This window comes from Notolepis coatsorum (assembly GCF_963971535.1).
Source record: "Notolepis coatsorum genome assembly, chromosome: 16".
In the NCBI taxonomy this organism is placed as follows: Eukaryota; Metazoa; Chordata; class Actinopteri; order Aulopiformes; family Paralepididae; genus Notolepis; species Notolepis coatsorum.
The window spans coordinates 41,606,039-41,632,206 of record NC_140180.1 but is presented as its reverse complement, the minus strand read 5'-3'; the positions used below and the strand labels follow the sequence as shown (position 1 = coordinate 41,632,206).

General features: G+C 42.3%; 1 protein-coding gene across 1 annotated transcript in view; it reads left to right on the top strand.

Annotated features, from left to right (window-relative positions):
• dgkq (diacylglycerol kinase theta) overlaps positions 1-26,168 on the top strand; it is a 91,915-nt gene that overhangs the window by 16,426 nt on the left and 49,321 nt on the right. The window contains exons 5-9 of the mRNA XM_084332313.1: positions 1,750-1,875; positions 8,625-8,778; positions 13,505-13,579; positions 18,776-18,876; positions 22,662-22,879. Of these exons, the coding sequence (XP_084188439.1) occupies positions 1,750-1,875; positions 8,625-8,778; positions 13,505-13,579; positions 18,776-18,876; positions 22,662-22,879 (674 nt within the window). The remainder of the gene's footprint in view (positions 1-1,749; positions 1,876-8,624; positions 8,779-13,504; positions 13,580-18,775; positions 18,877-22,661; positions 22,880-26,168) is intronic.

The window sequence follows — 26,168 nt, the reverse complement described above, 5'->3', positions numbered from 1 at the left end:
TGAGCGCCTGGGTACTGGACTTTCTGAGTGAAAGACCCCAGGCGGTCAGGGTGGGGGGTCAGACCTCCAACACCATCACCCTGAGCATCGGGTCCCCCCAGGGCTGTGTTCTGAGCCCCCTGCTGTACTCACTCTACACACACGATTGTGTGGCCAAGTTCAGCTCCAACTCCATAGTGAAGTTCGCAGACGACACGGTGGTGGTGGGGCTGATCTCGGACAACGACGAGAAGGCCTACCGGGAGGAGGTTGAGGTACTGGAACGCTGGTGCCAGGACAACAGCCTGCTCCTGAACATTGGTAAAACCAAGGAGCTGATCGTGGATTATAGGAAAGGACAGCAGGAGACACACACCACTGAGGATAAACGGGGCTACCGTGGACAGGGTGAGCAGCTTTAAGTACCTGGGGGTCCACATCTCAGAGGATCTGACATGGTCAACACACATAGACTCAGTCGTAAAAAAGGCGAAGCAGCGCCTCTACCACCTGAGACAGTTAAGGAAGTTCAGAGTATCTGGGAAGATACTCCAGTCCTTCTACTCCGGAGCTGTAGAGAGCATCTTGACTGGAAACATCACTGCCTGGTATGGAAACAGCACGGCACAGGACAAGAAGGCCCTACAGAGAGTGGTGCACTCAGCCGAGCGTACCACGGGTATTGCACTACCTCCCCTGCAGGTTCTATACAACAAGAGGTGCAAATCCAGAGCCTGCAGAATAATGAAAGACCCTCACCACCCCAACAACAGCCTGTTCCAGCTGCTGAGGTCAGGCAGACGCCTGCGAACCCCAGCTACTAGGACAGAGAGGCTTCGGCTCAGCTTCTTCCCCCAGGCCATCAGAGCCTTGAACACTGAACACTAAGTGCCACAGAACACTGAACTCTCCACAGACAAGCACACATGAGCACACACACGACACGCACGCTGTACACGCTCGCACACTAGCAGCCACTTTAACATGAGCAAGCACACACTCATGCTGCACACGCCCACACTTATGGCCACAAAGGAAAGGTCACTTTAAAAATAGTATAGCAACAGTAACAGTGTATTGCACTACCAAAGGACCTAGCATGTCCTCCATGCTCTGTAAATAACTTATGTACAAATACCGAGATGCCCCACTATGTTACCTGTCTATTGCACAATGTTGTTTTATTGGATTCTATTATATGTTGTACTACTATCCGCGCACAGGATCTACCAAAATGAACTGATAAGACACTTGGACTAATAATGCATTCAGTCATTTGGACGGAGTTGTTAAAACTCACTCCACTCAAATCAATAGAGTTATATTTCACTCTATTCAAATCAAATTTAAAGTGACGTGGCTGGGATAAATGGGCCAGTCAGTCAGCCAAAACAAATTCCTGGACCAAGGTCGAAACAGGGAGCTGCTGGAGTCGAAGGCCCTCTGGGAGATAAGAGTGGCGAGCGGCTTCCCCACCCGCAATCCCTACCTCCCCCACCCAGGACTTGGCTTTTGCATGTCAACTAATAAAGAAACTTGAAACTTGAACTTGAACTTGAAACTGTATTGCACATCGTTGCGGGCAAGACCACCCGCATTTCATTGTATACTTGTATGCTGTGACAAATAAAACTCTTGACTTGACTTGACTATTGGCCGTTTTGTCCTTTTCTTTCCTTTTTCTTTCCTGGCGCCAAAAACATGTTCACCCCCCGGCCGAAATAATCTGAAATAAGGAAGTAACATTCTGGATCTGTCTCTTGTAATCAGGATATGTTTCACCACCACTGGCGGGAGGGGAACATTCCGTCCGGAGCTCGTTGTGAGGTGTGCCGACGCACCTGCGGCTCCTCGGACGTGCTGGCCGGCATGAGGTGCGAGTGGTGCGGCATGACGGTGAGAATCCCCCCAACGTGATTTTCAGAAGAACATGGCGCCGCTTGCCGGTTAATTTTCTCCCCAACAAGTGAGGGAAGAGAGGCCTTGCACGGAACGTTTGTGTAGTAGTTCTCTGTCTTCCAACATGGCTGCCTGTAACGTAGAAACCGTTTGTTCTCTACATGGCAATGTATGTGTTGATATACTGTACGAGAAATTAGGGCTGGGCGATATAACGATAACGATAAATATCGCGATATATTTTAATAATCGATATCAAATATCGAAATAAAAAAAAATCGATTTTTTTTTTTTTTAATTTTTTTTTTTTTACCTGCAACAGGGCAGTTTTAAAACCAGAGACAGTGGACAGACTTGTCTTTCTTGCCTGCAACTTAAAGTAATGGCTTTGCTTGTCCAAATGACAATACTGACCAAATTCAGATTTCTTTTTCTCTTGTCCATTTATTTTGTTTGCTTTCTAATTTAAAATACATTTTGAAACCGTCTGTACACAGTAGGCTATGTGTGCTAGCAGAACTAGACTCCAGTCACGAGTCACAGTGCACATGTTTGTCCACCAAAAAAGCGCCAAAAGATAGAAAATAAACTAGCAGAGCCAGAACTGTTCAACTCCTCTGGAGCCACAGCCAGCAGAGAAGCCGGTTTACTTTAGCTTTTAAACCAGCTGCAGCCTGAGAACTGGAGTGTGAGGGGATGTAACACTAAAGATGGCAGCAATGACAAAGAATTGCTGCAAAATAAACATACATCTGTTGTTAAAATTTTTTTTTTTTTTTTTTTTTAATACTTATAACAATTCGATAATTATCGATATCGAGAAATAAAATAAAATTATCATATCGTTATCGCGATATGATTTTTTTCCATATCGCCCAGCCCTACGAGAAATATATCAACAAAAGCATAATAATTTGGTGTCTTATTATTGGATCTTGTAAACAACTCCCTGTAGAAGGGTAATATTATGCTTTCCCTGTGTTTTAGCTATTCTACCACTGCACATAAATTGCCAGTGGTTACCAATGATTTCAGGCAGCCATACTGGAAGAACTACACAAACATTCTAACCATGCAAGGCCTCTATTGTCATTTCATCAGAATCCCTTTAATTGCCAAGTAAATTCACTTAAAAAGACAGTAAAATAAAGTTAAACTCTCAACTAAAATGACATGGAGCAGAAAAATGTACAACTTGAACAAATAGTCTAAAAGTATTTTGACATAGGCCTACAGTATACCTGTTTATTTAGCCCATTTATTTCTGCTTTATTCAACCACAGGTTTTACACAATTGCATGCTAAGGAAAACACTGGCCCTACCACCCACGGTGCCTCAAACTGCTATAGAAAACTATTTATATAGCATGTAGAAGTGAAATGACAATGAATTCATAGAACCTGTAGCCTATGAGGCAATATACATTATATGTTGCGCTTTCAAATTAATTTAGCTTGCTCATCTATAGCCTATCAATACCTTCAATCAGGAAACTGAAATATTGCCGCAGTGTGCCAAAATGAAGATATCACATAATTTAAAGCTGCAGTAGGCAACCTTTGTAGAACTTGTGTGAGTTGGCATGGATTTCTTTGTTGTGAACATGTATTTTCATAGCAGTCAATGTATACAGCTTCACTGACTGCAGCAGTGGGAAAAATGGTCTTGAAGTGTAAAAAGAACGGAGCAGCAGAAAATCACTCCAGTATTACGTCCGTCTCCCACGCAGCATTGTCGTGGAGATCGCAGCATTGTAGTGGAGATCGCAGCATTGTCGTGGAGATTGCAGCATTGTCGTGGAGATCGCAGCATTGTCGTGGAGGTCGCAGCATTGTCGTGGAGATCGCAGCATTGTCGTGGAGGTCGCAGCATTGTCGTGGAGATCGCAGCATTGTCGTGGAGGTCGCAGCATTGTCGTGGAGATTGCAGCATTGTAGTGGAGATTGCAGCATTGTCGCAGCATTGTAGTGGAGATTGCAGCATTGTAGTGGAGATTGCAGCATTGTCGCAGCATTGTAGTGGAGATTGCAGCATTGTAGTGGAGATTGCAGCATTAGGGCGGGCCATACTTTTTTTTTTTTGGAAAATCAATCGAGTGGGGTGTCTAAAATACGTGTTTTTTTGTGGGGAATTCAAATATGGGATTATTTTTACAATTGGATAACTCCTACCTACATTGTTTTGGATTTCAAAATGGCCGATTTGACCATTTTTCACCCCTTGGCCATACATGGATGCCAACATGAATCTTAAGGAAATCCTAACATGCAAGGTGTCTAAATGATGTGTTTCTTAATGGGGAATTCAAATATGAGTTCATTTTTGGGATAGGATAACTCTAACCTACATCATTTTGGATTTCAAAATGGCAGATTTTACCATTTTTCACCCCTTGGCCATACATGGATGATAACATGAATCTGAAGGAATTCCTAACATGCAATATGTCTAAATGATGTGTTTCTTAATGGGGAATTCAAATATGAGGTCATTTTTGGGATAGGATAAATATAACCTGCATAATCTTGGATTTCAAAATGGCTGATTTTACCATTTGAACCCATTGGTATTGTATTACAAAATTGCAAAGATAAAAAATATATGGGAAATCATTTATAATGACAAAGCCATCAAATTTATTAACAAGTGAACTGTATATAACTGGATACAACTCCAAAGATCAATAATAATAATAATACTAACAATAATAAATTGTATTTGTAATGCACACAAACACCTAAGTGCTAAATCTCGATTTCCTGACTTCTTGAACTTTGCCAGGTTCCAATATCTTGATTGGACTCATTCTTGGATGGCAAGATCTCCTACTGTACTGCTTTAGCCACCAACCTACAAACACAAACTTAAAGTCAACGTCAGCCATAAATAGGTGAGCTCTTTCCAGAACTACTCAGCAGAAACCTCTGTAACCATTTTAACAAACGTCTCAATGTAGCCTATTGAGAAAATCCATGGGGCTCCATCAATCATCTATCTTCTTAAATTTGATCAGGTTGCACAAGTCCTGCTTGGATTCATTCTTGGACATCAGCCTCCTGCTGGTCTCCTGAGCCCTGATCCCTCCATCCCTTTTTTCTTATGAAAAGTACTTAGCAGAGGCCTCAGTCACCATTTTAACAACCCTCTCGATGCTTTGTGTGTGGCAAGGCCAGTCGAGAACCTCCATGGGGGTGTTGATGAAGTTCTTCACCTCGGAGGTGCTTAGGGAGCAGGTGAGAGGTGGCTCTGACACATCTTCTGACCAGCTGATTAAGCCACCAATGCTGGAAGCGTCACTATTGATGTGAGGTGTTCTTCTGATCCTGACACAGGAGTCTCCCAGCTGAGTGTCTGGATCCCCCTCTCCCCTGATGGCCAGGATTCTCTCCACCCCCTCAATTCTCTCTTTTTGATCCTCAGAGCACAGCAGTGTTTGGAGGATGGCTTCACTGTGGGCATACCAAGCAGATCTTCTCACAGTTGGCATCACAACATCCAGCACCTCCTTCCTCTGAGACTTGAGGCAGTCCAGCTGAAACAGGATGTGCCTAGGCCCTTCGATCCAGGAGTGCTTGACCTTCATGTTGAACCAACATGGATAATACACTCCAATGATGAATTCCACAATGCATTGTAGATTATTCAGGTTCTTTCTTTTAAGTTGATGCTTCGACACCCAGAGCCTGAGGAGTCTGTTTGCTGTGGTGAGCCAGCGGCTGTGGTTTACCGGTCCAATCTCCAGCAGAGCCAGCCTTGCAGAAAGCACTCCATCCCTGATTGCACAGACCAGCTTATAGCCATAGTGTTGATCAGTTGAGAGATCTTGAATGATCTTCTCAGGCAGCTTGATCAGCGGAGGGCCAAGAAAGATCCTGGTGAAGTTAGGATTGATCTCCAAGTCTGTAACAGAATCAAGGAGCTGTCCTATTGGCCCAGACAATTTGTTGTCTGACAGAGTAGCCCCATCAACTTCAACAATGAGACGGCGCAGTGGAAGTTCACCAGTGTGCAGGTTGCACAACAACCAGACCAGCTTTCTCCCCAGGTGCAGCTCCAGCTTCCGCATTACACCTGCCTTCACTCCAGTGTTGACATTGGTCGAGTCTCCTCCAATGGCCCACAAGGTCTTATCAGAACCTCTCTCTTTCAGCCAGGCAAACAGGACCTTAGCAATCTTCTCTGCATGGGACTCCTCTTTAGTTGCTTTCTCTGGTGTAAAGTGGAACAGATAGTTGCTGCCAGGCTCACTAGCAACACTATAGTGTTCTTCCTTGATCTTTGCAGGAAAAGATTGGTCACTGCCCTCAGCTTCCATCATCACATTGGTCATGTCAATCCGCCCATCAAAGAGGATACAGGAGATCCCCCCCTCCTCCCTGCACTTCTCCTCAAACTCTTCCCCCAGCTCTTGCATCAACTTTTCTTGTGCTCTCTTAACCTTGTTCTTATCAATCACTTTACTTGTGTCATCTTCTAAGATGAGTTCTGCATCAATCAGAGCTGCAGTTGCTATAGCTGCAGTTGGCCTTAGACCTATGCCATACCTTACACTAGCAAGGGCGATGTTTGGAATCTCATCATAATTTTTCCGTAGCTTTGCTGAAGCTGCAGGGTCAGTTTCAGGAATGAGCTCAACTTCAGGGACTGTAAGGAAGCTCTCAAAATCCTTCCTGGCAACCTTGTCTGCTGCTGCAAAGCTTTCTTCTTTGCCCCTTCTCCTTTTCTCTGCCTTCTTTTCCATCCCCTGCCTTTCCAATGTTTTCACCTGTCTCTTGTGCTCAGGCAGATCAGCTCCAGCCATTTGGTGTGGTCCTTTACTTCCAACCTTTTCCCTCTGTCCCTTGATGTAGGCAATATCTTTCACAGGAATCTTTTTGTCTTTGCTGCAGCAACAGTTAATGTTCAGATTCATGTTGGCATCCATGTATGGCCAAGGGGTGAAAAATGGTAAAATCGGCCATTTTGAAATAAAAAATTATGCAGGTTAGAGTTATCCTATCCCAAAAATGACCTCATATTTGAATTCCCCATTAAGAAACACATCATTTAGACACCTTGCATGTTAGGATTTCCTTCAGATTCATGTTGGCATCCATGTATGGCCAAGGGGTGAAAAATGGTAAAATCGGCCATTTTGAAATCCAAAATTATGTAGGTTAGAGTTATTCTATCCCAAAAATGAACCCATATTTGAATTCCCCATTAAGAAACACATCATTTAGACACCTTGCATGTTATGATTTCCTTCAAATTCATGTTGGCATCCATGTATGGCCAAGGGGTGAAAAATGGTCAAATCGGCCATTTTGAAATCCAAAACAATGTAGGTAGGAGTTATCCGATTAGAAAAATAATCCCATATTTGAATTCCCCACAAAAAAACACGTATTTTAGACACCCCACTCGATTGATTTTCCAAAAAAAAAAAAGTATGGCCCGCCCTATTGCAGCATTGTAGTGGAGATTGCAGCATTGTCGCAGCATTGTAGTGGAGATTGCAGCATTGTCGTGGAGATTGCAGCATTGTCGTGGAGATCGCAGCATTGTAGTGGAGATTGCAGCATTGTAGTGGAGATTGCAGCATTGTAGTGGAGATTGCAGCATTGTCGTGGAGATTGCAGCATTGTCGTGGAGATCGCAGCATTGTAGTGGAGATTGCAGCATTGTAGTGGAGATTGCAGCATTGTAGTGGAGATTGCAGCATTGTCGTGGGGTTCTAAATATAGTGATGATGTACTTTATTATGCCGGCCGGTGCAAAGGTGATGATATTTACAAAAAGGTGAAAAAAAATAGGATAAGATCATAAAATATGACAAATAGTTGTTCCTCAATAACTCGAGTATCTTCCAACAAAACATACCAACCAGTCAACAATCAAGATGGAGCTTTTACAGTACAGCAAGACAAGACAGAGCTGTCCCTTCCACTAGGCTTTTTACAACAAATAAAACATTTACAGCTTCATAAATACAAATGTATTTTACAGAAGGATTATCCATATTTTCTGAACCATTTTCCTTAAACCAAAACAAGTTATTTGCCACAAAAATAAGAAACGCAATTATGCCATTCATGTGTGCGCACGAGAACATCCTATTTAACATACTGTAGGAAAACCTTACGCCTCTGTTTTGCCAAATAAACTCTGCATGGGGAAGAGTGCGGGGGCCAATCTCAATGTGTGTGTCCTGTTGCCCACAGTCAGTGACCGGGCCGCTCCTTCACAAGCATTGAATAAATGGAAAAAGGATTTGGATTGACTTAACTACAAATACAAAATTTCAAAACACATTTATAAGGTCAAAATTAGAAAGAAATTCCAAGGCAACTCTTAAAAGTAAAAGAAAAAGAAACCTTGTTCATTATGAACATTAAAAGCACCAACGTGTTTCGGCCTATCCAGGCCTTCACCAGGGTGTGACATTTACAAGGTCCTTCGTCTCAAACGCTTTGTTTCATGACTCTTGTGTAGCCTCATGCTTTTACATCACCACTTCCTTCGCGGTCTGTACGGTTCACCGCCGGTGCTAGGAATGATGTAATGGAAACTGTAGATGGTGAAGTACCGTCCATACACTTTCTGTCACTCTGTGTTATTTCCCTCGATGCGTTTCCTTGACCCAGTGGCTTTTTCTTTCTTGTTTTCCCTCACCACGCAACGCTGCCACGGCGCATTAGTGCGCCGTATCTAAAGTGCAAATGCTTGTTGTATTGATGTTTTCTTCTCCCTCCCTCCCCCGCAGACCCACGCCGCCTGTTACGTCATCGTGTCCCCCGAGTGTGGCCTGGGGCGACTGTGCAACATGTTCCTTCAGCCGGGCTGCGTACAGATTTGCTCCAGGAACTTTAGCAAGATGCACTGCTACCGCATCTCGGAGAGCTGTCAGAACGACCTGGGTACACACGCGCGCGCACACGCACACGCACACGCACACGCACACGCACACGCACACGCACACACACACACACACACATAGCTGTTCATGCTATTGTGTATAAAGCACATAGTGTTAAGTGTGCAGGAGCTCATCTTCTCTCTCCCGTCACGTTGACGGATGAGTTTTGCACGTCAGAGACACGTGTCTTCATCATTTTAATCTCATTTAAATCAAGCTTGTTGCTATCTTTTAACAGCATGAGTCAAACCGCTCTTCTCCACTGTGAGATTGTTTTTTCTGTGGTGAAAGGAGAAGAGTTGTCCATTCAGACCTCGTAGGCTTCGCACAACGTGTAACACATTACCATTTCTATACAAACTAGGGCTGACCCGAATGCCTCGAAGCTTCAATTGTTGCCATGGTAATCGATGTCATAATCACTATTCGAAATGCGTTGTTTTCTTTAGTTTCTTTATATTTTTGTGCCTACTTCAGAAAGGATAATCCAACGTTCATTTTGAGAATGGGTTCTCCTCAGACAACAACATCATACGACCTTTCAGGAAACCTGTTTACCCCACAGCTCTCATTTACCCACAGCACTGAAACCCTCGCACAAGAAGGATGAAACTTCGATTATCCAACGCAGTCGTCGATGGAGAAACACATCGGCACAATAAATACGTTTTATGTTTGGGCAAACATACAACTTCATATTCACATCGCTGCACCTTGCTTGTAATTCGAGCAACATTTCGATATCTCATGAGCTACCATTCTTATAGCAGGGTGTTTGGGGCGGATGCTTGCTCCTTTCTGTGCTCATTCCATGGCTTCGTTCTTTTGGGTCTGACCTCGGGGCGTTCTGACACGGCACAAACAATAAAGACTTTTAAAGTTTAAAACGTGGTCCCCTTGTTCTCAGACAGAGATCAGACTAATGATTCAGTTTCTTTCTGTACATGATCTTCAGTCAAACATCCACTTTCTCACAGATACAGCCACTGTATGTGGTAGGCAATGGCACCAAAAATATTTCCCCCATTTATTTTTTGGAAAAATCTGGATTATCTAGGGCAACATCATTTCGTAATAGTGGGGGAATAATCCTCAGCTCATCAGCCAGTTGTACATGTTTTTTGATGGCATTCACAGCAGTGATGGGAAGCTGGTCTTGCTAAACGGACAATTACATTCCATGCTATATCCCTATGTGACCTACATGTTGTTGGAAGCTTACTACTCCCAATTTGAAGCCTTTAATATTATGAGAGAATCATCAAATAACAATCGCTGGACATTTTCATGTAAATAAATGTCAGTTTGGCTACTCTTCATCACTGGTTGATCTAACATGGTGATTCCACCTGTATCCATTTCATGAACGCTTTTTAGATTTGCTACATTTGATGTTCTAAACACCGGAGTCTGGCAGGACGTTTCAGTGGCAATCTAATTCATCACTAGCAGCAACAGCAGTTTGTTTGGAATAGATAGAAAACAAACTCGTTAGTTAGCATGACCTTTGAAGAGGTAAAGTGTTGTACAAAAACATAGCAGCAGTGACTGTCAAGTGTCATCTATCTCTGATAGATCTGGCCACAAAAAGGTTTTGTATTGATTTAGCAGATTATCACTTTAAGAATGATTTGCAGCAAATGTGGATATTTTGGGAATAGATTTTTTTTGATTTTTTTTTTAATATATCTTCATTTGTTTCTTAATTTTTTTTTGGGTGACTTATTTGTCTGCCCACCATTTCTGCTCCCCAGCTGTATATGTAACGCTACACTATACTACATATCACAGCCATTTTGGGTGACTTATTTGTCTGCCCACCATTTCTGCTCCCCAGCTGTATATGTAACTCTACACTATACTACATATCACAGCCAGGCTTAAAGGTGCTATAGATAAAAATTTTATGTAGAGTAATATTTTTTAAATGTTATAAGGGCAGTGGTTAGTTCTAGCGGAAGCTGAACTAGAATGGAGAAGTAAGACAACTCCTTCCCTCCACTAGGCTGGGGGTCCACCTTGGGCAAGTGTTGGTACCCTCTCTAGCCTCTCTACCTAGGGATACAGGGTGCTGCACTGCCTTGTGTGTGTGCGTAGGGATACACAAAGGCTAAGGGAGAAAACCCTGAAAGAAAACCGCACTTCCTTGTGTGTGTAGGAATACGCAAAGGCTAGGTCCTCACCGACAATGGGGTTACCTATAAGGAAAGGCATCCGAGGTATAAAACTAGCTACAAACCAAAAATTATGACTCCAGTGGCGTGGAGTCATCGCCTGTCCAACCTCACTGTAGTGGGAAAATAGGGACGTAAAACAAAGATGATGATGATGTATATATATAAATAATACATCCACAGAGCCGTGTGCGGAATAAAAGTATTGCTTTCCCCCCAAAACAAATTTATATTCATTTTTGGTGGGTCCTAAGTGAATGTTGGAATGCACCTGATTCGATAAATGGCATGCTGGTGCTCTAGTGTGCAGGGGTTCCCAAAATGTTCAGGCCGCGACCCCCAAATAACGGTGTCAGAGAGCCGCGACCCCCACTATTATAGGACACAAAAAAAAAGATTAAATAAATTTTTTTATAAATGGAAATGTATGGTTGAAACATGCAAACGTTCAAACGCACACACACTAATAAGCATTGGAGGCTTTTAACCAGGGCCGGACTGGGGAAATCATTCAGGCCAGGAAATATAACGGAACGTAGACCAAATGCGTCCACATTTGTATAGGATTCTAGCACATTTTCATAACAATAGCGAATATTACCGCTTTCATTGAGGTTTCTTACAAATTAACGATGCTTTGTGTTGTCCTTTATATGCCGATTATCATTAAAATCTTAAATTGTACCATATGTCCCCCTTTAGACAACATATGTAACGCTACCAGCGCACTTTTGTTAAGATAATTAGTTTACCATTCGCGGTCGCTATACCGAGGTCGCAGTAATAGTTTACCGCTGTTCAGATCACGTCGAAGAATATAGACACATCCCAGTGACCTGTGACCTGTGCTAACGCTCTTGGGAAATGCATTGTAGTTTTCAACATTTTCACCTTTTAATTTTAAACCAATGCTGCCATCTACTGACAACAGAAAGTGTTGTCTAATCGTCACCTTGAGAGCCACTTCCGTATACAGCGTCGCCCCAAACCCATTCTAGAGATTCCCACTTTTTACTGGGAATGGGGCGTGGCCGTATTTGGTCCCAGACAATAAGAGTGGCTGCGATTGGTCACCGTGACGTTAGTGCAAAATATAGCCCCAGTCAGGCCACTTTTTAAGCAGGGAGTCTGGGGGTCCCCCACCAGGAATTTTTTTGTTACAAAGACTTAATTTCCTGCATTCTGGTGCAGGAATTTTTTTATTTGTACCCTTTAAATGCCAGTGTTTGTGATGGCATCACAAATTATTGTTAAAAAACATGCTAGCATTATGTATGATTAGCAACAACACTGATTTTGATGGATTTTCAGTTTTTTTGTAATGTCAGATTGAAAAAAATACAATCTTTTATTCAACTTCAGCCCTGATCATAACACCACATATTCATTTTATAATTCTAACCCTTTAAATGCCAGTGTGTGTGATGGCATATATTTGCAATATATCAAATGCAAAGTAGATTTTTCTGGGGGGGATTATTACAGGCTAGCATGTGTCAATGATTAACAATTAACAAAACAGTTTTTTGTAAGGGCCAATCACATGCGGCTCCCTTTGTGTGTGAGAGCAAGAGAGAGAGAGAGTTGTGTGAGTTGCAGTGATCTCCTGGTTGTTCCCCACCTATGTTATCTAACTATTGCACTGCTGCAACTAGAAACACTGGCCTGGCCTGCTTCTATCGGAAGCATTCTATATTACCTAATCAGAAGCATTCTATATGACCCAATTAAGGATGTTCGACGATATCCGATATACCGATATTTAGTGATGCACCGATGTGGAAATTGTGGCCGATAACCGATATTAATATTGCTGTTCTGGCCGATACCGATATTTACCGATGTTGATATCTCTGTATAGAAAACACTTTTTTATGATAATCAAATAAAGAGATATTTTCCTATTTTCAGAAATTATTGATATTTCGAAACAATTTAAGGCCAAAAATTTTTTTTTTTTTTTATATAGGCCCATATCTTGATATCGGACCGATACCGATGTGTAAAAAAACGGCCATATCGGCCGATATTATATCAGCGGCCGATATATCGTGCATCACTACCGATATTGTCCAACTCTTAATTTCCGATACCGATATCAACCGATACCTATATATGCAGGGTTTCCCCCCCAAAAAACACAACATTATGCATACTTTTTACAATAAATAAAATAAGAATTTGTTCTTACTTGCTTGCCTGGGTAAAGGTTGAATAAATGTAAAAAAAAAATGTAATAATTTTTTGAAAACCGATACCGATCATTTCCGATATTACATTTTAATGCCAATATCGGCCGATAATATCGGTAGGCTGATAATATCGGACATCCCTAGACCTAATCATAAGCATTCTATATTACCTAAACATAACATCTGAGCCACTTGTTTGTCAAACACTCACACCAAAGTTGTTGAAATGGTGCAACTTCTGCTTTCTGGGCACAGCCATATTGATTATATCACTAAGTTAAACGAGAATACTTGTTTTAATTTGAATAATATTTACCTAATGTGTATCTACCTCACATTCCCCTGAATTGTCTTTCTTTAGATAACTCTGACGAGGTTGATCCATCCAGTCCACCAGCAGTGAAGGAGGGCCAGCCAGCCACCACTCCAGATTCAGGTTGGTTGACGGGGAGTTACACTGAAATAGATTCTTAGGTTTTATTAATAATATAGGTAATAATAATAGGTAATATTGAATATTTAGATCTAGGACTTAGTATCGCCACTAGGGATGTTCGATATTGGCTTTTTTACCGATATCCGATATACCGATATTGTCCAACTCTTAAAGGAAAACTCCAACATTTTGGGAAATTAGCTTATTTAACATCTTCCCTGGAGTTAGACAAGAAGATGCATACCTTTTCTGTCTCTGTACATGCATTAGGCTTAGGGAACAGTCGCTCCGTTAGCGTAGCTTAGCTTCATCACTGGAAGTGGGGCAGAGTTAGAGCCTGACGTTCCCTACAGTGCCCTACAGTCACGAAATACTATAAAACTATACTCATATTCACCACGGTATAAAACGGAAATGTATGTATGAAAAAAGTATCTGTTTTTTGCATGTTGACCGGAAGAAACTCACTGACAATCGACGTGTTTATTAGATCCATAGCTATAATATTTAATATAGTTTTAGCACTCGCAAACACCGGCATTATCCCCATTGAACAGAGTGCTGGCCTTTTTAACAAGTTAAAGTTAAACTTAAGTTAACATTTAAAAAAGAATAATAAATTGAAAACCGATACCGATCATTTCCGATATTACATACGGTAAGTATTAGGGATTCACATTTGAACCGAAAAAAAAATTAAAAAAAAATTAAAAAAACTTTTTTTATTATTAATTTTTTTTTTAACTTTTTTTTTCATGTCAACGTTCACACGCACAATATATGCTTACCTAGGATTTGACTTGATTCAACAACAAAGCAGTCGGAGCAATGACCTGTGAATCGATACCGGTACCCAACGGTACCTTTTTTCGGTACTTTAGTCTCAAGAAATTTAATTTACCTACCTCAGTCGTATAAAAAAAAATCCAAACTTCAAATAACTACAATTTCGACAGTTTTCGGCTCGTCATTGCTCCGACTGCTTTGTTGTTGAATCAAGTCAAATCCTAGGTAAGCATATATTGTGCGTGTGAACGTTGACATGAAAAAAAAAGTAAAAAAAAAAGAATTAATAAAAAAAACGTTTTTTTAATTTTTTTTTAATTTTTTTTTCGGTTTCTCACTTGATTCGATACTCGGTAGTACCGACGTGTTTCGGTTCGGTACCTCAAAAGTACCGAATTCGGTACCCATCCCTAGTAAGTATGTCAATATCGGCCGATAATATCGGTAGGCCGATAATATTGGACATCCCTAATCGCCACTGATTTCCTGATTCGGTTAGGGATGTTTCAGTTACAGTACCAATTTTGCCTGGATATTAGGCCTGTCAGGACAACAATTTTTTGATGGACAACGTATTGTCCCAGAAATAATTGCGTCGATACACAATATTATTGTAATTTTAAGAATTCTATACCGCTGATATAATGATAATATAACATGAGCATCTCACTATATTTTGCAGCAAACCAAATGCATATGCAACCTTTCTTTTGGGGAGTGTAGTTCATATTTGACTCAGTGGCACTCATGCCAGTGGGGGGGGGAATTGAATTGTTCATTGAAACAAAGATGCAGTCATGTCATCTATTTTAAGCTGTAAGGTCCCCTTATAAGGGGACCCTGCTTTTCTTTATCATAAATCGGAAAGCCACACTCATTGGCTACAACCCTGTTCAAAGTTTTTCGAGATCGCCAAATGATTGACGGAGCTAGAGCCCTGAGAGTTGGGGGTGGTAATGTGTACTTTGGCACACGCCTCACATATCGGCATGTAACTCGAGAACCGCTGAACGGATTTTGTCACCTGAAGGGGCAATCGACAGGCAACAAATAGGGCTTTAATTCTATGTATATATTGTATTAAAAGAAATGCACACCCTAGGGCGGCTACGTGGCGTAGTGGGCAAGGCGCTCGCCACGAAATGTCAGTTCGAGCCCAGCGCTCCACATTTGCTTTCAGTTTAGCTGGTCGTCCGTACTAATACACATTGGCCGTATTAGGGGGGTGGGAAACTGATGGGTGGGGATTGGGCGTTGTGGACAGCGACTCCTACAGGTCGGTTGGTGCGCCTGCGCAGTAGAATCAGGAAGTGTCGGGGCAGCGTGAGCCTCCCACGCGTTATTCCTCGCCACTGAGAGATCGAGCTGCGCAGGTGAAAAGATGCGACTGCTGTTACCTCAAGTACCGGAGGGGACTTGTGCTATGTATGACTTAGTCCACATTGCAGCCGGCTTGTGGGAGGCAAGAAACAGCGTCCGTGACAGGGGAGGGTTGAATTGGATGATACGAAATTGGGATGGGAGAAAAATATAGAAAATGGGAGAAAAAGTGGATAAAAAGAAAAGAAAATGCACACCCTAGAGATCGGCAAAGTGGTGCGTCGCAAATCGTCCTCAAGAGGGCCCACATGTGTTAGTTAATGTTGTGTTTTTCTTTCAAATGTATCCAAGAGTAAATACCTTAACCCTATCAAAACAGCAGTCAAAGTGTATATTTTCGTTTTTACCGATGTTTTATAAGATTGACAGAAAATAAGAATTTATCAAAAAAATGCTAATATCTCTTTTATTGTAAAACCGTGAGGAAATGACTAAATCCAGATTTAACACTGCCATTGGAAAGAGGAGCCTTTTCCCTATCCATAGATGTATGATTCGGCCATAATAAGGTCAAGGTCAATTTCAATGTCAAATATGAATTTATAATTAAAATGATTATAATTTATTGCTGTATCTACAAATCCTTCTGTTTAATCATCTTCCCTTTATTCTTTGCTTAGATTATTTGTACACTTGATCTGAAGAAGGTGCTGAATGAGCTCAGTGAGCGTAATCAAAAGAACCTCAATGTTTTTATGGTGTTATTCACCGGCACAGATGCAAAATAAAATCATAATTTATATTCTCCTTTTTTTCTTTTCTTTTTTACAATTTACTCAAGCCTAGTAACAGACACAATATTTCTGACACTGGGAATACATACCCCCAGATCCCTAGATGTTCCTAGATACCAAGAACATGCTAATTGACCTTGTAGAAGTGGAGCAATCTTCCATTTACTTAGGCATGTACCTTTAGGCAACATTTCTGAAAATAGGGTTTTAAAGCAGGGAGTCCCCCACCAGGATTTTTTTTGTTACAAAGACTTAATTTCCTGCATTCTGGTGCAGGAATTTTTTTATTTGTACCCTTTAAATGCCAGTGTTTGTGATGGCATTAACAGGTTTAAGATTCTATTTTGACATATTACGCTGGTACTGCTTAATCTTTCTATTAGGTGAGCATGTCAGGCACGTCTAACTACAACCTGTAATAACGTTCCTACCTACCTGACTGGAATAGGCTGCTAGTAACTTTGCGTAGTTTAACAAAAGTTATCCTCAGTCAAGTAAACGGCGTGGATCAGAGCTGAAAAGGCTCATTCACTGTGAAGACTGTTGCCTATTCAACCCATTCAAGCAGGCAAGTGTCAAAATGAAGCTGTCTACAGCTGATTCTTTTAAAAATCAAAATAAGGGGAGAGAGAAGAGAATGATAGGGAGAGACGCACAGCCACTGAAGGGTGTGGATGATGGAGGGAGAGAGCAAGCAGTTGTGGCACACGTGAGTGTGTGCTCCTGTCTCATCCCCTCCCGTCTCGTTGAGCCTGATGCGTGACCCAAAACACTGAGCCTCTCCTGACTGCTTTTCAGCACTTAGATGAAGATATTCACTGAATGGAGGAGAATGAAATGGTCATCCAGTTGACATAGCGGCTCATTCACATTATTAATGGGCTCTCCTCTCTTATTCGGCTTAAGCCCAACATTTTTCCACATCAGAGCTGTGGAATAATGCCTTTGAAACCAAGTCCAAGTCCATTATGCAGTCATCTGGAAAAACTTCACTTCAGAATCAGGTTGTGTGTGTGGGAGGGGGTGGGTGTGTGTGTGGGTATGGGTGGGTGTGGCGGGGGCTGTGTGGGGCAGCCTGAGCCCCGCCTCCAACACACAGACAGAAGCAGCACGACTGGTTACAATTGTAAGATTCTTATGTACCGGTAAACTGTAAACATTAAGTATTTATCACAAAGCAGTTACATGAATTACTTATTTATTTAATATGACCAACACACTACAGCAGTCAACACAATATGGAAACGTCAGAATTAATACACTATATTAATTAATACACTATACGACTAAGGTACCCATGTACATGTCAAAATACTTCCCAAAGGTCAGTGAATACCACAACCACTACACCAGAGGAAGCTCAACAAATCATGTTAAACCCAGATTCGGCTCAAACAAGGGACTAAACACGTTTCGCAATTATGCCACATCAATGTGGAACGCCCTACCCAAAGCTGTAAAGGAATGTGAATCCCTACCCACGTTCAAAACCGCTCTTAAAGAGCACCTACGGGAGGCTGAAATTCGAAACTGGCCACCGTAAATGCCCAAAACCCCCACCACCTCCTAATGGACAGTCTCCTCCCCACGCATGTATATATTCCCTCCCCGCCGTATGTATATTTCTCTCCCACCCACCCGTCCCCTCCCCATCATATGTATATACTCTGTCAGGATCTAGGGGTAACAGTACTGTATATTTGAATACCGTTTGTCACAAATGTATCAGTACTAAATACCTATATGTCCCTATGCCATAAATGTCATGTATGTTGTGTATGTCATAAATGTCTATATGAATTGAAAATGGGGGACCCTGATGTAAACAAGACAAACGTCTTTCTCAGGTCTGCATCCCCTTAACAATTGTGTGTATTGAGCCGTACTGTATTGTACCCATTCTGCAATCTGTTAAATAAAGTTTTCATTCATTCATTCATTCCCCTGGCAAGGCTAATCTCTAGGGGTGTAACGATTCCGTTATAAATGTATAAGCATTTCAACTCTTGCACAAATGTATTATTTCACAGCATTATATTTATAAAATAATACTAATAATTGTTGTTGTTATTAATAATAATAATAAAATCACACATTAATTGTGATTTAATTTAGATGATCAATTTAATCAAAGTTTGATCCAGTCGGATTCCTGTGTATCAATGATGCATCAATTATCATAATTATTTGTAATACCTCTACTAATCCCCCTGTTTGAACCTTTAACTTTCACACATGAATCAGTTTGGAAGCATGGTTTGAAGTGTCCTTGTGTGTGTTCTGTGCTAACCAACAGGAAAGCAGGTTCTCAAAGTGTTTGATGGCGACGATGCTGTCAAGCGTGGTCACTTTCGTTTGGTCTCCATTCCCAGAATAACCAAGAATGAGGAAGTGGTGGTGAGAGTCTTGTGTTTTCCTAAAAAAGTTATTTAACAATAGAGGTTCCTCTATCACTTCATCCAATCACTTCATCCAACAGCCCTGAAAACACACCTGTTCACGAAGGCCTCTGGCCTCTAGTCGTCTCCCTGTCCCATCATGGTTGTTATTATTTATTCTGCTTATGTTTTATTTGTCTTTGCTGCTTTGTATAGCGTCCTTGGGTCTCATGAAAGGATATAAATATCCAAGTTATTGTTATTAATGCAACGTTTTAGGTTATTTATGGCGGTGGCAAGCTTGGCTGGGTAGAACACAATATAGAGACAAGAGAGAGGCTACATGCACAGAGGCACTGTTGATTTGCTATCCATCATGCTATGTTCCTGGGGAATCTATTTCTGCTAGGTCTGTGTGATACTGTGGGCGACCACAACACATATATTTATGCATGTGAAACGTTCAATGCATAATGCAGTGCAATATTGAAGAGTGGAGCAGTGTGCCGACTCATAACTATTGCTACAGATTTAACTCTCACTACAAGCGCTCCGAGGTTTGGCAGAAATGTCTAGCAAATCCTTTTCAAAATGTTCCCATTATTCCCAGAGGCATTAAAAGTCACCACAAAGGTTTAGAAATGTAGCCTTCCCCCTACACAACAAACACATAATGCAGCCTTCCCCCTACACAACCAACACATAATGCAGCCTTCCCCCTACACAACCAACACATAATGTAGCTTCCCCCTACACAACCAACACATAATGTAGCCTTCCCCCTACACAACCAACACATAATGTAGCTTCCACCTACACAACCAACACATAATGCAGCCTTCCCCCTACACAACCAACACATAATGTAGCCTTCCCCCTACACAACCAACACATAATGTAGCTTCCCCCTACACAACCAACACATAATGTAGCCTTCCCCCTACACAACCAACACAGGTTAATGTAGCCTTCCCCCTACACAACCAACACATAATGTAGCTTCCACCTACACAACCAACACATAATGTAGCTTCCCCCTACACAACCAACACATAATGTAGCTTCCCCCTACACAACCAACACATAATGTAGCTTCCCCCTACACAACCAACACATAATGCAGCCTTCCCCCTACACAACCAACACATAATGCAGCCTTCCCCTACACAACCAACACATAATGTAGCCTTCCCCCAACACAACCAACACATAATGTAGCTTCCCCCTACACAACCAACACATAATGTAGCTTCCCCCTACACAACCAACACATAATGTAGCTTCCCCCTACACAACCAACACATGTTAATGTAGCTTCCCCCAACACAACCAACACATAATGTAGCTTCCCCCTACACAACCAACACATAATGTAGCCTTCCTCCTACACAACCAACACATAATGCAGCCTTCCCCCTACACAACCAACACATAATGTAGCCTTCCCCCTACACAACCAACACATAATGCAGCCTTCCCCCTACACAACCAACACATAATGTAGCCTTCCTCCTACACAACCAACACATAATGCAGCCTTCCCCCTACACAACCAACACATAATGTAGCCTTCCTCCTACACAACCAACACATAATGTAGCCTTCCTCCTACACAACCAACACATAATGTAGCTTCCCCCTACACAACCAACACATAATGTAGCTTCCCCCTACACAACCAACACATAATGTAGCCTTCCTCCTACACAACCAACACATAATGCAGCCTTCCCCCTACACAACCAACACATAATGTAGCCTTCCCCCTACACAACCAACACATAATGTAGCCTTCCCCCTACACAACCAACACATAATGTAGCCTTCCCCCTACACAACCAACACATAATGTAGCCTTCCCCCTACACAACCAACACATAATGTAGCCTTCCTCCTACACAACCAACACATAATGTAGCCTTCCCCCTACACAACCAACACATAATGCAGCCTTCCCCCTACACAACCAACACATAATGCAGCCTTCCCCCTACACAACCAACACATAATGTAGCCTTCCCCTACACAACCAACACATAATGTAGCCTTCCTCCTACACAACCAACACAATGTAGCTCCCCCCTACACAACCAACACATAATGTAGCCTTTCCCCCTACACAACCAACACATAATGTAGCTTCCCCTACACAACCAACACATAATGTAGCCTTCCTCCTACACAACCAACACATAATGTAGCTTCCCCCTACACAACCAACACATAACACAGCGGCACGGTGGTGTAGTGGTTAACACTGTCGCCTCACAGCAAGAAGGTCCAGGGTTCGATTCCCGCTTGGGGACCAGGTTTCCATGATGCCAGTTACCCAGGTGGGGTATCTCCCAGGCCTTTCTGTGTGGAGTTTGCATGTTCTCCCCGTGCTCGCAAGGGTTTCCCCCCGATAAGATAAACCCAATGGAAAAACATGCACAACAACAAGATTGCTAATGCTGTGGCGTCCTTGACGAAGACGGACAGGAGCACGTGGATTGGTCCCCTGGCGCGGCTCACGTTGACGCCTGTCTGCTCCCGGCTGCCCTTGGGGGGGAAGGACGACGGGATGGGTTAATCGCAGATACGAATTGCATGCATGCATCGCATGTGTGCCAATTGATGACCTCGGAGCAGGTCCTAAATTATCCTAAATTATATAAATTATTATAATGTAGCTTCCCCCTACACAACCAACACATAATGTAGCTTCCCCCTACACAACCAACACATAATGTAGCCTTCCCCTACACAACCAACACATAATGTAGCCTTCCTCCTACACAACCAACACATAATGTAGCTTCCCCCTACACAACCAACACATAATGTAGCTTCCCCCTACACAACCAACACATAATGTAGCCTTCCCCCAACACAACCAACACATAATGTAGCCTTCCCCCTACACAACCAACACATAATGTAGCCTTCCTCCTACACAACCAACACATAATGTAGCTTCCCCATACACAACCAACACATAATGTAGCTTCCCCCTACACAACCAACACATAATGTAGCCTTCCTCCTACACAACCAACACATAATGTAGCCTTCCCCCTACACAACCAACACATAATGTAGCCTTCCCCCTACACAACCAACACATAATGTAGCTTCCCCCTACACAACCAACACATAATGTAGCTTCCCCATACACAACCAACACATAATGTAGCTTCCCCCTACACAACCAACACATAATGTAGCTTCCCCCTACACAACCAACACATAATGTAGCTTCCCCCTACACAACCAACACATAATGTAGCCTTTCCCCTACACAACCAACACATAATGTAGCTTCCCCCTACACAACCAACACATAACGTAGCTTCCCCCTACACAACCAACACATAATGTAGCCTTCCACCTACACAACCAACACATAATGTAGCCTTTCCGCTACACAACCAACACATCCACTGAGGTAAAGAAGAGGGAGGTGGTATTAACACAACACATTGTTTATCTCTTGGACCACCGTTTAACACTGGCCCACTGTTTTTTAGTAGGGATCCTGATAAACTCCACTAATCAGATCATAATTAATAATATCGTCAATAGGGCCTGATTTCGTCCTTGATGCCCTAGATCAGTTTCTTTAAATATAAATGATCCTTGAATCCTTACTTGCTGGATCTTGAGATGAAAAGACACACATTTGCCGGGTCCCTGAGAATGGAAAGGTAGAGTGACTACAGTTATTGATCATCCTATTCCTAATCATAGAAAGTTGATGAATATGAACAAGTGGCTACCTCTTTAACGTCCTGACGATACCGATTATACCCCCCCCCCCTGTAGGAATCTGCGCTGAGGTCGTTCTATATCCCAGACGAGCCACAGGACTACGAGCTGCAGGAGTGTGGCAGCCAGCAGCCTCTGCAGAGCGAGGACATCCTGAACCGAAACGGCAGCCCGGACAACAAGAGCATCTTTAAGGACTGCCCGCCGGAGGCCTGGCTGCTGAGGGCCAAGCCCCAGGACACGGAGGTCCTCCAGGTCTACGCTGACTGGCTGAAGTGAGTGCTGCTGGGAATCGTAGTTCTTGTGTGTGTGTGTGTGTGTGTGTGTCTCTCTCTCTCTCTCTCTCTCTCTCTCTCGCTCTCTCTCTCGCTCTCTCTCTCTCTCTCTCTCTCTCTCTCTCTCTCTCTCTCTCTCTCTCTCTCTCTCTCTCTCTCTCTCTCTCTCTCTCTCTCTCTCTCTCTCTCAGAAGGTAAAAGGACCTGATTGGCTGCCATCGATTGGACTGAAAGGCGGCTGTGTCTATTTTTTTTATTGTCACCGTCTCATTTGGCTTCGGCACTTTGATATTTTCATTTTATAATTTTTATTCATCAGGCACTTTCACCAGCAAGTATCTTCTCTCAACTCATTGAGCGTCACGCCCTTTCCCCATCTGTACTGCCTGGTGCCAGCTTTTTTTGGACCATTTTCACGATATTTCACGATCTTTGCGGAGCTATTGTATATTCTATATTATAGCTATGGAGACAATAGTATGGCTCATTTGACGAACACAATTTATAGTCCTACATGTAAAAAAGTGTTTGTTTCTACATACCCTTGTTCGTTCACAATCCCAAGATAAACATTGCCCCGTTTCAATATAATTCAGGCTGGTTTTCTAGATCGTGAGATAAAGTGTGTTTTGTGCAGCGTATGCGCAAATCTCGCGGCTGCTCGCTTGAAACCTATATTATTGCCAGGGCAAAGGTAAACACATGACCTTGTTTCTTCACAAAGCCGGGGGGGGGGGGGGGGGGTTGTTTATCCGATCATATAAACGCATGTTTTATGATGGAGTTTCGGTAAAGTACACGTAAAATAGACTTTACCTTTGGTTTAGAGGTACTCCATTTCTCACTTCGAGTCCAACAGTGTCTTGAATCAGAACAGGATCAATACATGTAACGTTAGGTAGCTCTCATTCGTCTTCTTCATCTGCTCGGGCCAGACTATAGACGGAGCCGAATAGGTTTCCTCATCTGTCGGTTTGATTATAGTTTTTTTTTACGTTTTACCAGTAGTGCCGAGTCCAACATAGTCCAACATCATAGTCTGGTGGAAACTCACCTTATCATCCATAATCATCATCCATATAATCCGTTTTGTCTTCTTCATAATATCCAATAGTTCGCTCGCCATTGCATTGCAGGTTACCATTGTGTGCTCGGGCCAGACTATACCACAGAGCCGAATAGGTTTCTTCATCGGTCGGTTTGATTATAGTTGTTTTACGTTTTACCAGTAGTGCTTAGTCCAACATAGTCTGGTGGAAAACGCACCTTATCGTCCATAATCATCATCCATATAATCCATTTAGTCTTTTTCATAATATCCAATAGTTTGCTCTAGGCCATCGCGATTGTCGAACGTGTCCTGCTCACTGCTGCTCACAATGAGTCCCTAGTTGTTTGGGGCTGTGGGGGCTGGCACTAACACACTAATAGCTGGCCAATGCATGTTCATAAGGTAGGCGATACTGCCACCTGGCTATTCGATCGCCATTGCAATTCCAACGTAGGCAGATATGCCAGGGATAAAATAACTGGGATAAAAGGAAAAAGATCAAAGGATCCTAAAACGAGTATACTCGTTATTGGCGCCCAATGAGTTAAGGTAGCCTAACTTCAGAATTTTGGACCCCTTTCCCTATTTCTTACTTACCAATGATGTTCATTAGTAGAGTCCTTTCTCTGCACAATCCATGCTGTTCTTCAAACTGGACACCTGCAGCTCCAGCTAGTTAGCCATAAAACCAATAAAGTCATTAAGGCTCTGAGCCATGAAATGAACACAGAGACCATCTCCACGGTGCACCCGGAGTAGCTTTCAGCATTTATTACAGTGAGTGCGGCTCCATTGACTTAGCATCAGTTATGTGGCTTACAGCCGTAGTTGTGGATATCCAGTGTAAAGAACATGATTATGCAGAGACAAAACTCTACCAATCGACAGCATCATTGGTAAACAAAGAAAGAAGGAAGGGGTCATCACGTCAGAATACCAGCGTTCTATGCTACGCTTGGTGCCAGATTTGGTGCCAGTTATATTGAAGCCTGTATTAAAATTCTAAATATACCAGCTATCTGAGGAAATATACATCAACCAATATATCAAACGTTAGCTAGTTAACTATGCAATAAATTGAAGATGATTCTGACATCTGAGGTACAGTAATAACCTGTTTTAAATGACGAGGAGATGGCTGATCCCATTCAACTCAATGTTGGCCGAGCTGAAAGTTTCCACACCAATGTGCGTTCATGCACTACACAGTGACGTGTGACCCTTCATTCTTTTATAGTTTCCTTGTTGGTAAACAGGAAATGTGACTTAGGGATTAAGATCCTGAACTTTAACTAAAAAAACAACAGCACACACGTCACACACGCATACAGGAATTGTGAGCGTGCACACACACACGCACACACCAAGAACTGTGACGCACACAAACATCAAAGACTGTGACACACACACACCCACCTCCACACTCAGAGACTCATATTGAAACCAATGGGTACCAGTGGGGCTGGGCGATATGGCCAAAAATGATATTGCGATAACAATATCGATAACAATATCATATCACTCGATATTCGATATTATGTATATCAAAAAAAATTAGATATATATTTTTTAGACAACACATGTATGTTTATTTTGCAGCAATTCTTTGTTGTTGCCGCCATCTTTAGTGTTACATCCCCTCACACTCCAGTTCTCAGGCTGCAGCTGTTTTGAAAGCGAAAGTAAACCGGCTTCTCTGCTGGCTGTGGCTCCAGGGGAGTTGAACAGTTCTGGCTCTGCTAGTTTCTTTTCTAACTTTTGGCGCTTTTTTGGTGGACAAACCACCACACATGTGCCCTGTGACTCGTGACTGGAGACCAGCTCGGCTAACACACATAGTCTACTGTGTACAGACGGTTTCAAACTGTATTTTAAATTAGAAAGCAAACAAAATAAATGGACGAGAAAAATAAATCTCAATTTGGTCAGTATTGTAATTTGGACAAGCAAAGCCATTACTTTAAGTTGCAGGCAAGAAAGACAAGTCTGTCCACTGTCTCTGGTTTTAAAACGACTGCCCTGTTGCAGGTCAAAGAAAAATAAAGAATAAAATATTTGATATTTTTTTCCTACCCCCCCCCCCGATATCGATTATTAAAATAAAATGTGATAATTATCGTTATCGTTATATCGCCCAGCCCTCTGGGTTGGATGGAAGGATGAAGGAAAATAACAAAAAAATGCCAGGGTGCTGACCTTAGATCATTTGACCCTGTGCTGACCTTAGATGGTGCAAGA